This window comes from Fragaria vesca, linkage group LG4, assembly GCF_000184155.1.
Source record: "Fragaria vesca subsp. vesca linkage group LG4, FraVesHawaii_1.0, whole genome shotgun sequence".
Lineage (NCBI taxonomy): Eukaryota > Viridiplantae > Streptophyta > Magnoliopsida > Rosales > Rosaceae > Fragaria > Fragaria vesca.
The window spans coordinates 8,005,804-8,018,377 of NC_020494.1; the positions used below are offsets into that span (position 1 = coordinate 8,005,804).

The window sequence follows — 12,574 nt, forward strand, 5'->3', positions numbered from 1 at the left end:
AATTATAATTCCGATAAAAAATAAAAAAAATAAAAAACAAAGAAATTATAATGGGGCTTTCCTTCCTCTGTTGATCATCTATTTTCCTTCTGTTGATCTTATGCTCTGCTTACCCCTGAAATCTATGGCGATCTTGCCTTAAGGTGGCATTGAATACAAGGGAAAGCATAGACATGGGTAGAGAGGCAATGTTGGTCTCAAAGCTCAAGACTCTGAGATGGTCCGCCATGGTTTTGGGCACTGCCAATTCCCTGGTATTCGTTGTTAGTAGCTACTTTCTTGTCTTGCCTTTCCCTTCTTGTGATTGCGGCCTCCTCGTAATGCTTGTGGCCGTTTCTATCTTGGCTGCTCTCCGAATTGGCACCATGGTCCAGACTGGTTTTGCCCAAGAAGCCACTGCCAAGACCATTCTTGAGAAACCTCCTGCTGATAGCTCTGATATTGGAGAAGATGCTTCTCGCCCCGAAACAAGGGTATGCTTTCTCAGACAATGTTGCTCTTGTTTTTGAAATGTAGCATGTTTTTATGTGATTAAATCTTACATTTCCACAGTAGCTGACAATGATGAAACTAGTTGTAGTTGTATTTCCGATACCTGTTTAGTTGATCTTGTGCAAATGATTACGCCCTTGTTGAATCATTGGAAAACACACTCTGGAGATATTGCACAAGGAAGATGCTTACAATGTCACTAGTTTTCTGTTTTCTCGCAGAGAACTTTCACCTTATCAAGGCTAGCTTGTTTTATTAAATTGGGGATGGATTAAGTCCGTTTAAGATTCGTAGAAAACTGTTCCTGACGTTAGTTAGGAACAATGTTAATAAAATAATAAACCGTATACATTTTCTTGCTAACTAGTTAATAAACCGTAACAAAATTAGCTTCATCAAAGACATGCCGAAAAAAAAAAAAAATACTTCAAAATTTGAAGACATATCTGTGATGTCATTGATGAGGGACTTTTGATCATAGATATGTGTAATATTATACTGCTGAAAGTGTTATGTTCTGAAAGAATTGAAATCTTGCAATAGGTTGAAGACCTCAGTAGGCCGAATGTAATGGTGGAATAAGTGAAAAATCAATGCCCACTTAATTTGTATCATACTAGCGAACATTTCAAAAATGGAAGATGGACATGTGATGAAACTTTTTGATCGACAAGCCAAGTATCATGATCAAAAGAGCCCTGAAAGTACCCTCTTTCTATGTGGCTGATTTAGCATTAAGGCTACTAGTTGATGATCTCAGATGTTGAGATATAGATAGAACTTGTCATGTATTCTTCAGAAGATTTTATGTTTATTTGTTGATTTTCATATTGTCATAGTGTCCTGATCTGTTTCACTTCTTGCATGTAAAATGAAATAGGTTGAAACATTATGTGAACATTTAGTTGATGAGTGATTGCATTATATTGCTTGCCCATATTTTGTAGCACAATGCTTGTATTTCAGTGAGAAATTATTTTATGATTGAACAGGTGAGGTACAAGAAATGGCTTTGGTGGACTCGGTTTGCAACTGTTATTACAGTACTGCAATTTATTGGTGCATTTTACCTGCTGTTCCATATGGTCGACTACGTGATCCACTCCCAAAACAAAATATCAAGTTATTGTCTTTTGGGTAAGGCGCTGTGCGTTTTTATTTATTTATCATTGTATTGGACTTTTATATCTACTTCTTTTTGTTTAACAACAAAGATCTTAATTCTAAGACTATACCAACATTACAATATCATCTTGATGGATTTTAAATTGGAGGAGGGTGAGAAAGAAAAAAGAAGCAGGTCTTGTATTGAAAGTTGACATAGAAAAGGCCTATGATGGTAAGGACTGGTATTTGGAGAAGAAGGGGTTCATGATACTTTGGATTCTTGCAATTTTAGAAAAGTAAATAGAGCCAGGGAAAGGTAGTTTTGGGGTATCACCACAGCTAAGGTAGAGATAACCGCTGACTACTTTATTATTCACTTTGATGCGCCAGGGAGAGCCATTTGACAGAAGGTTTTAGTGTGGAAAGAGAAAATTTGGAATATCTGATCTTCGATCTGCAGATGATACTAATGTCTTTAAGTTCTAAGGGGAACCAATCTTTTCAGGGTAATTTAATTCCAATATATTGTGTTGTGTGTGGATTTTATTTTATTTTCGTGAAGTTTTCAATAGCTAGGATTAACATTCATGTTAGACGAGTAGAGTAGTTGGCCAAAATCTGGGAGGTGGAGTTGGCAGATGGTTTGGGCTGGCCTTTAGCAGGAAATCCTGGAGTTTCTGGGATCCGGCAGTGGACAAAGTGGGGAGGAGGCTATGAATCAATCATCTTTTCTCATTTTGAAGAGGGAGAAGATAGAGAGATGAAAGATTACTTATGGGAGGAGATGGGCTAAGGGAAAAAAAAATGAACTCATACAATGAATTGGGAATGCAGGTCAAGAAAGAGGTGTTTGGGGCTAGGAAATTTGGTCAATAAGGGATATAGGGTCTACTTGTCAACTGGCCATGGAGATTCTAGGAGGAAAAAAACTCAAAAGACAGGTCTTTCATTCCTTTCCTTGTTCCTACAGATTATCTGAAAATCATAGTGTCAGAATGTTCAGTAACTCATGTTCTTTCTCTAAGTTGGGATTTCGACTTTCAAAAGAACCTAAATGGCCTGGAAGTTGTGGGACTCATAGCACTTATCTCATATTTTAGGAAGTAATGCTTGTCCCATCTAGAGCAGATAGGAGAAGGTGGATACTAGTCTCTTTGGAGACTTTTGCTTGTAAATCTTATTCAAAACAGTTGATGGAACCTTCTGCCTTTCGATTACCTCCTAAGATACAGGTGTCGGAAAACATTGTTTCAGGAGGCCTTTTTATTTATTTTTGGTCTTTCTCCTCATTGGCCTGCGATGTGTAAAACTGGAGCTGAGAGTGGGAATTTTTTAGCACTTTGGACTAGGAATTTTCATCCCAGCTAATTGTGTGCTTTTTCAGTATCTTCAGGATTTACGTTGCAACTTAAACTTGGGTTTGTTAGGTCTTACGCCAAATAGTGCACCCAGAACCTTTTATATGTAATCCCATTTTACCCATCCCAGATACGAAGAATTAAGTATCGTGAAGAGCATATTGTCCCCTGTTGTCCTTTTATCTCATCCATTACAGATTGTATTTACAAAACTAAGTAGAAGTCATTGGCTGAATATCAGTCTGTAGATATTATCTTTTTAAATGTGTGATGATTTAGCAATATACTTTTCTCACTTCCTGCATTCTTAAGAACTGTTTTTTTCCTAATGTCTTCACAACTCACAAGTTTGGCAATGTTTGTAAACCAGCGGCAACTTCAAGCAATATCTTGTGGAAGCAACAACTACTGATCTTTTTTCTGATCACGGTGTGTATGGCTGCACTGCTACAGTGTCTTACTGGATCCGATGTATTAAAATGGAGATCCTTTTATGCAACCCAAGATGATGCATGGAAAGCTCATTACAGGGAGGTATTTGATAATGGTATTCGCGAGGCCTTGTGCTGTATGGGACGAGTCAAATACTTGTAGGTCTTACAATTTGATCAACACAGGACATATACAGACACTAACACAACATTAATGTTTGTCTCTACAACTTCAATTTATGCCATTTTAGTTATATTTATTGTCTTATCTTATTTACACAGGAGTGTATTGGAAGAAGATGAGGTTTTCTCAGTAGCTCGACTATTGGGTGACCTTGTTGCCTATCGTGCAGCAGGCAAAGGACATCTGGAACTTATGGCAGGTTCATTTTTAACTTGCGGAGCTTCATTTTGCACAATGTTTGCACTTCATACATTTTCTGATTGGTCCTTCATTTACTTTCTGCCATGTATCCACAGTTGATTCATGCTAAAGTTATTCTATCCCAGTTAAAGCTCTTATTTCTTGTTACAAAAGTGAGACTACATACTGACATACTGTATCTTGTCCAGGTCTCGCACTATTGCGGAACCAGAGCCAGTCACCAAAGTCATGTGATGAGTGCATGGAGATACCTGAAGAAAAGATCAGGGAGGCTGCAGATCTTCATAAGTATGCAGAAGCTGCGTACACGGTACTGTGATAAAGTACTTTATGTAAGCTTCTCTCTTTTCTGCACAATATTATTTCAGTTTTTTATATTTGAGCAATGTATGATGCAGGGTCCATTACTTGATTTTGGAAGAAATCCTTTCTTATTTCCTTGTGCATGGCTTTATAGGCAAGGGATTTTGACCCCATGGACTCGTAACAGGTCGTTTCATCGGGTATCTTACTCGTGCACATGTGTAATGCTTACAGCGTTTTTTTTTAACTTATATTATTTTTGTCTATAATTATTATTTTATTTATTTTTACCATTGTAAACTCTTAATGATCATTAATTCTTAACGATGGTGTTCTTGCCATCTTTTAGGTTACCCAAACTTGATGGTGATAATTGGTTGCGAGGTCATGCAGCAGCGTTTCTAAAATATGTTAGGTTATCCCCAGCTGTACTTAGACAAGGGCGTGTTAACCAGGTAAGTTAATCACTGTTCATTTTTTAAATTCATTTGGATCAAACATTCATTTATTATTATTGTTTTCCTTTACTGGGATCAATGCATAAATGTTTCACTAGAATCCAGACCTAGAGACTGGTTATTTCTTTGTAGAGTAATATTGGTTGATAAGAGTTTGATCTCTATGTTGGAGATGTTAATGTTAGAGCATTCAACCCAAAATGTTTCACGAGAGCTGAGATGTGGAGAGGCCCAGGATATTTATTGTGATACAATGCCTTTTATGTTCACCAGAAGACTTCTGTTTAAAATAGAAAAATTCTCAACAATACTACTAATGAGTGGTCGGATAGAGTCACACAGATATATTGGACAGCATGGAGCATGGGAGTCCCAAGTGGTGTTATCTTGGAATTCTCTTAGGTTCAGAAGAGCTTGTTTGCTGCTGTTCTCTAAAAGTGAAATTCTTGTCAACTATTGTCTTTCACTGTCCTTTACTAAATTCTGTTTTTTTGTAAAACTTTATTACAGGGCAAGTGTAAAGCTGCATACTTTGTTATAGTGCTGAATCATCTAAGATCCGTGGTGATTGCTGTTCGGGGAACTGAGACCCCAGAAGATCTAATCACGGACAGCTTATGTCGGGAATGTCGTCTTTCGGCAGAAGACTTGGATGGATTGATAAAGTCTCTCTCTCACAAACACACAAAGCCTATTTTCATCCATTAATTTCAATAGCATCTTCCTAGCTTTGTTTTCATCCATTTGTACCACTGGCACTTTTTTGGTGCTTTATTCCACACAAGGAGCACTCTAATTATTTACTAGTCATAATTTTGTTTGCAGTAGTAGTCATCTTCATAGCGATGTAAAAGAGAGCCTGATAGCTTACCCTCGCCATGCACACTCTGGTATAGTTGAGGCTGCAAGAGATCTCTTCATGGAAATCGAAGGTGAATATACTTTTTGCTGTCTTTCACCTTGAAACTTGCTTCCCCTTAAGACTCTTACGTAGGACTGGCTCTCAATGATAACAGTGTGGTTTATAAAAATTGGAACAACTCACTTTGTGAAAAAAAAAAAAAAAAAAAAAAAAAAATAACATTTCATTACCATAACTCGATTGAAGCCACTGGAAAAGTTAGATTGACATGCTACTTCAGTTGATGTATGTTGACATGTTTTGATTTAATAGGTGACAAGGTAATTTACCCACAAAAGATACATGTATTTTGTACGTTAGATTTGGCAATAATATTATGCCACTTGCTCTAGGGGTAAAATGGTAGTAACTGACTTCAACAAATCTCTTATATGTTAAAGTTGGGTTAAGAAATGTAAAAGGCTAATTGCTCTGAAAATCTGGCTTTGTACTTTTATTGGTTGTCTCGTTGTTCTGTTCTGTTTTGTGGCTGTCTTTACATGTTTAATTGAAACAAATTTAGTTATGAGTTGCATCTCTTTCTCTTAAATCAGGTCAAATAAGGCTTTAACTCTGCTTTGTGATGAAGGTTGACGAGAGGGAGAAGAGATTGACCGATTTTTATATTTTCACATGCAATGATTTGGATTAGGTTTTGGTTTCAATATAGTAGAGATGGAAGAGAAGAAATAATTAGAGTGAGAGATACAAAACATGTTCCAGAGAGAGACAATAAGATGCGTTCTAGCAAGAAAAATGAGTTTTGTATATATGTCGAAATCTCATCCCTTGGTAGATATCAAGGAACTTCTGAATATATATGGGAGTTTCTGATGTCCAGATAGAAATCATGCCATATAGGATTCCTTGCGGTCTTTCTAAAGTCTATATTTCTGTTGTTAAGGGTTGATGCAGATATTATTCTTCTCAAATGTTCTCCAAGATTTTTTAGTTCTCAATAGTAATTACTAGCTTTACTCCAAGTCACCCTCCAGCTGCTAATATGTTTTTGGACTATTACGTCTGGTGGTTTTATGAATTATTTATTCTGTTAGGACTTCACGACTCTTAGATTCTATTTTTCAAATATAGTTATGCTCTACTCGTGTAATATTTCCTTACCAAACGTTTTCATTTTCTTAATATCTTATATACGCTTTATCAGTCTCAGTTGTGGCACTTTGTAATGTTGATGTTATTGTAGGCTCTGACTCAAGTGGCATCCTTTCTTCTTTGTTGCGAGTTGGATGCGAGTGTGAGGGATATGGCATTCGCTTGGTGGGGCATTCCCTAGGAGGTGCGATTGCTGCATTGCTAGGACTCAGAGTATGGAATTTCTCACCTAAAAATAATGTGATTTTGCTAATTAGGGCCAATAAATTGTAAGCTTCTAGACCATCAGTTGTGTACAATATATTTGGTAGATTATCGGTACCACTTGGCATTTGAATGTCAATAATTTTATTGAAATCTCTACTCTTCAAATCATCACAAGAATGATTGCATAGAACTTGGAGTGCAGACATACTTATTGAAGAAGTAACATATATTTTTTTCAAATATGCTGTTTTATTCAACTTGATGGAAGCCCGTATAATGCAGAACGATAGACTGTAATTAGAGAATCTGCACCAGTTATTTTTCTATCACTTGTTTCTTTGTCACTTCTCTCCCTTTTCATATTGATGAGAATCCTTTTCTGTATTTTTAATATCAAAATGTTTTTGTGTAGTTATGTCACCGATACCCAAATTTGCATGTCTATACATATGGCCCCCTTCCATGTGTGGACTCGGTTGTAGCAAATGCATGTTCTGAATTTATTACAAGGTATGTATGATTTTCGCTTATACCACTGATAATAATATATGTAAAGAGCCTAGCCTTTTTTCTATATATGTTATTTTTTTTCATGTACATCATTACTGTTTGACCTTTCTGCAGCATTGTGTACAACAATGAGTTTTCAGCACGCCTGTCAGTTGGATCTATCATGCGGCTTCGAGGTGCTGCAATTACAGCAATGTCACAAGATTCAGCAGCCGATTCGGCTACAATCTTAAGGCTCGCACGTCATTTTCTTAATATAACCAAACATCAGCAAGATAGGACTGAGGTAAAGGATCCAGCTTTAGATGCCAATTCTGAGGAAATCACTACCGGAAAGCTTAGCCACGAAATCTGTAGACCTCAGTTTGATACAGAAGGTAGATAAACAATTGTAGCATCTCTATGTTTAACCAAATCTTTTTTCTTTTTCTTTTTTAAGAACCTATATCGACTTAATTTGTATCATATACTCATCCCTGAGTGGTGAGTTACTTCACAATTGCAGCAAGCGAGGAAGAGGATCAGGGTTTCATTGTGTGCCAGGATGCTCACACAGGTGAAAGAGATTACGGAACTGATGATGATCAATTTACTAACCCTTTCACCAGTAATGCAATTTCAAATCGTGATCCTGTGTCTGAGTTTATGAGAAGTATCCGCAGATCTGATAGCATGTCACCCTCCGATCCGCCTGAGTTGTATCTGCCAGGACTTGTGATTCATATAGTACCGCAGCGTAGTAACTTTGATATGCGTATTTGGAAAAGATGGGGAGTCCCAGAAAAGATACAATGTCACAAAGCTTATATTGCAGACAGAGAAAGCTTCAAAGATATGATTGTGTCACCATCAATGTTTCTCGACCATCTTCCTTGGAGGTATCAAAAGATTGTTTCATTACGGTTCTTTATTTCATTCGGCCATGAAATTGCTCTTTTATACCCGTGTTTTGACCAAATATTTTAGATGTCACAATGCAATGCTAAATTTATTGCAAGCTCGGAGCTCCCAAGTTCGAAATACCCAGATTCTTCCTAGTGAACCTCCAATGGTGTGATTTTTGTGCACTGTTATTACATATGGGCGTCAAATGTGAAAGCTTGAGACACGTTCCCTCAGCCCTTGGGAGTTCAGTTCTTTGGTGGAAATAACATGGCTATATCCTGAACACTGTCGTCACAGCTGCATCTGCCGTCACAATTGTCTATGTGAACTGGGAAATCCCAAATGCAGCCTTTCATAGCTGATAGATGAGGGCAAATCACAAATGGCAGTTGAGAAGTGTATAGAAATATTCATCAAATATTCTTGAGAAAAAACAAAATCTCATGACCTCTCGTGTTTGATAGTTCTGTTAGAAGCCTGAATGCTCGTAGCAAGGGTACTAGGATAGTAGAAAGTGATATAAAATCATGTATTACAGATTTAGCTTATTCATACATGGATCTGCTTGTAGTCCATAGATTTAATTTGGGGGCGTTCAATTTTGAATAATGTCACTTTAGCTCGCAAGTATGACTGTATATGGCGTAAATTAGAGCTTTCAACATGATCCGGTGATACAACTCGAAAAATAAAGTATGGGTTAGGCGGGTTATCACAAAAACAAATTGGATTTTTTTTAATTTTTTGAATTAAATTGAATTACTCGTTCAACAAATCAACAATAGACTACATCAAGCAGACAAGGAGTACGTAATGACCTCACTAAACCCACCACAAATCGGTAAGAAGAGTACCACACTATTTCGACGAGAAGAAAGACTACAACTTGACTCTTTATCTAGGACCGAATGCAATCAATCTGGTACCATTTGCCACCTAAAGGTAGGAAAGGCAGATTGAGTTTGAGTGCAGCTTTAGCTACTTTATGCGCAGCTTTATTACATTCTATTCTCTTGGAGCATAACCCAAGTTCAACTCTGGAACCGACTAACAAGAAAGTGCCTCATCAACTATAGCTCTATTAGGACTCAAATCTTCTTGGCTGGCGTTCAAAGTTCCAGAAACGTTTTGTGCATCCCTTGGATTTGTGTTTAAATTTGTAACACGATTATTAAAAGATTTGAGTTTGGACTTAACTTGATATAATACGTAATACATTAACAAGGGCCATGAACCTGATGCAATATTCCTTCCTCCATCGAGAATGTGGGCTGTCACCTACATAGCAAGGCCATCAACTTGCCTTACATTAAGGCCAATACCAGCGCCCTTCACCATTACAAACTGATCGAGTTACAATTAACTAATTTTGAAACCAAGACCACAATGGCAGCCTGTGCATGAACTAGTTGGTTTAGCTAGGAAACAACGAGGAACGTACTTTAAGAAAGGAAACAAATTGTTAGACAAACACTGAAATGAATTCTACTTCCTCTTAATGTTGGACCAAGCATTTATCCACCAAAGCTAACTGAACACAAGAATTCCCGTTTCTTGTTTTTGAACATGGAAGAATTCCAAGTTCAAACATAAGGAATTCCATCTTCAACAGAAGAAAAAACCTTAAGAGGGTACTTTATAAGATACTTCAACAAATTTAGGCCAAGGTGGCTCTTGGTTTCTTTAATCTACTGCGTTCAAAAATCTAAAAGCCTAAAATATGATCATGACAAACTGAAGCCTTTAAGTAAACTGTACTACCTTGATACGTTGATTTATAAAGACATGCCTTTCTCTGTTTACTTTTTGTTCAATGTTGGAATTTTAATCATTATTGTGGATAAGAATTATAACTGAATTAGTAATTACTATCATGATGTAGTAGGGTTACATTGAGACTATTACTAGTTTTGGATTGTCACGGTTACATTGATAAATCAGTTCCAATAAAAAGAAGAAGGAAAACTTGGACACTTGCCCAAGCGCATATGTTGTACTTGTTTTGTAGTCATTCTTTGCTTTGATTTCTTTAACTCTGTCAGTTTAGTAGAGAAAGTTCAACTTTTCGAAAGATTGCTGCTTCATATGTATTCTCATTACAGTTTTCTTCATTTGTTGTAAGTAAATTAAACCCAATGCTTATCATGCCTGAACTAACCAGGTGATTGTATATGTTTATACCTTAGTTTTCAAGTCGTAGATGACTTTGTGTGCAAGTTCGATCATTGACGAGAATATATATTAGCTCTCTACTATATATACTACATAAATGTCAAATGTTTGATCACAAACTTTAGTACTGCTAACTTTAGTCTTTGGCTTGCTTCCAAAGTTTCAATAGTAAGTTGGACTAACCTTTGCTAGTTTCGTTGTTTTCATGCAATCCACGATCGTAAGTACATGCAATCCACACAAGTATAATTATGCACTCATGCGTGACATACCTTGATTGTATATATATATGGCTGGGTCAAAAATTTTACTTTTGTCAGTTCAATCTATTCCTACTTTGATTTTTTATTTCTTCTTCTTCTTTCTCAATAGACCTAAATCTCATTCCGGCATTAGACCATATATATGAATTGATTATGATCGAGTTAAGCTGGAAGCTAGCTAGGTTGCCATGTCTTTGCTTTTTCATCAACGAATAGGTTTCCGAGCAGTAAGTAACCGTTGGATCAATGTCTGTAGAGAGGTAAACTTTACGACATATGTTTTTACAAATAAATAAAGTTCACTACCAACTCCTTAACCGTCGTGTGTGGCAAGATGGTTACGTATCCGGTATTAGATTTTTGTTATTTGATAATGTAAACTCCGGTTGTCCGAGAGGTTTTTTTTTTTTGTAATAATTTAGTTTTTCTATTAAAAAAATAAATAAAAAAATTGTTGAACTCATGTATATATGTTGTTGCGGTGGGGTACGTTACATTGGGACGTCGCCGACCATTGTGCCGCACATCAGATCCTTGCAATTGCCTTGAACGTACGTCTGTCTTTTGCTTTCGTTGATCAAATTAAGATTGGTGGATGAAGGGTAGAGTTGAAAGACGTCGTAGCTAGTATGGCTTAAAAGTTAACTAAAAAGTATGATCGTACTCAAATCTTAATGGGGTATGGCCATTTGTAAGAACTAAAGAGATCGACGTACCGTTAAAAGATATTAATCATAGCAAACAGGAAAAGATAACCAAGTGTGTCTTTTTGGGGCGTACATGCTTATATATGGAATCACTGCAGTGCCAAAATATGCTAAGCTTCAACGGACGGGATCCCAGAAGTCAGAACCAAAAAAAAAAAGAATGGGATCCCAGAAAAGATATATACGACAGTCGTAGTAGGGGCCGGGTTTGCATCAATTAATAATACGAGTGTGAGTGTACTTACCGGGACGATGACGACTAGCTCGCCGCGTTGACTATATATATACTAGCTAGCTAGCTTGTGGCCATGCACCGCATCAGAGGAACCATCACCATATATTCTCAGGCGTACGTGCGTCAAATCTGAACCCCCCGCGTGCCCTAAACCAGTAGTGTCGGGTCGGGTTAGTTTTCAAGTATGTATGTGATCCTCTCTTAAACCAATTACTGCATGATGCAAACTGATCATGTTGTACGTTATATCGGGGCATGCAGCGAGCAGACCATGATAGTACGTACGTCTTTCTTTCTGACATATATGCCGGCCTGTTGTTCTTGGTTGGAGCCTTACAAGAGTGTTCTTTGTCTGGTTAATTTGTTGGGTCGGTTTTCCATTAATTAAGCTCGTCTTCCGACCGTGCGTATGTCTCTTTCTGGCGGAGCAACCTCTTTTATTCTCTTCTTCTGTTTCTATGGTGGCTCAACTACTTCTACGTGTGCGCGCAACGTACATTGATTGTTATGCTACTAAGAGCATGATCATAATGGTTGAGATCGAGGGTTTGGCTTTTGATAGATTTTTCTTCTTTCTTTTTTTTGAGCAATTCTGATGACTCAATTGTTGTAGCTAATGATCTATTTGGGCATTTTCCCTCTTTATTTTACCCAAAAGAAGAACAGCTCATCTGTTTTAGTTTGGGAATTATTTAAGCATCTTTTCATAATTATTTTTTTGAATGGGAGCATCTTTTCATATCTAATATGACCTTAATTATACTCATGATTTGTGTTTTGAGCTTCAGTAAGTACTAAATATGCGAACATAGTCAGAGGCCTCCAAGATTTTGGCCCCAACTTGGGGAAGAGAACTTTGTACGTAGTTCTAGTAATAATAATTTCATCGATCATTTCTCTTGATATGAAACACTAGCTAGCTAGGGTTCAAATCTCTTTTCTCCATCCCCTTTAATTTCTTTGGAAATCAAATTTCTCTATCTGCCAAAAATAATACAAAAGTGACGCTAGTTGGAAAACAAAAGATGACACCAGTTTGACTTAACT

At 37.0% G+C, this 12,574-nt stretch overlaps 1 protein-coding gene across 1 annotated transcript; it reads left to right on the plus strand.

Moving 5' to 3' along the window:
• The first annotated feature begins 3,392 nt into the window (after window positions 1–3,392).
• LOC101307112 (sn1-specific diacylglycerol lipase beta-like) lies at window positions 3,393–8,365 on the plus strand. The gene is made up of 12 exons (XM_004297992.1): window positions 3,393–3,547; window positions 3,671–3,771; window positions 3,962–4,083; window positions 4,172–4,263; window positions 4,426–4,531; window positions 5,045–5,199; window positions 5,360–5,466; window positions 6,640–6,761; window positions 7,168–7,265; window positions 7,380–7,642; window positions 7,771–8,143; window positions 8,232–8,365. The coding sequence occupies exons 1-12, from the start codon at window positions 3,393–3,395 to the stop codon at window positions 8,320–8,322; spliced, it is 1,785 nt and encodes a 594-aa protein (XP_004298040.1). The 3' UTR covers window positions 8,323–8,365.
• Window positions 8,366–12,574: the final 4,209 nt, after the last annotated feature.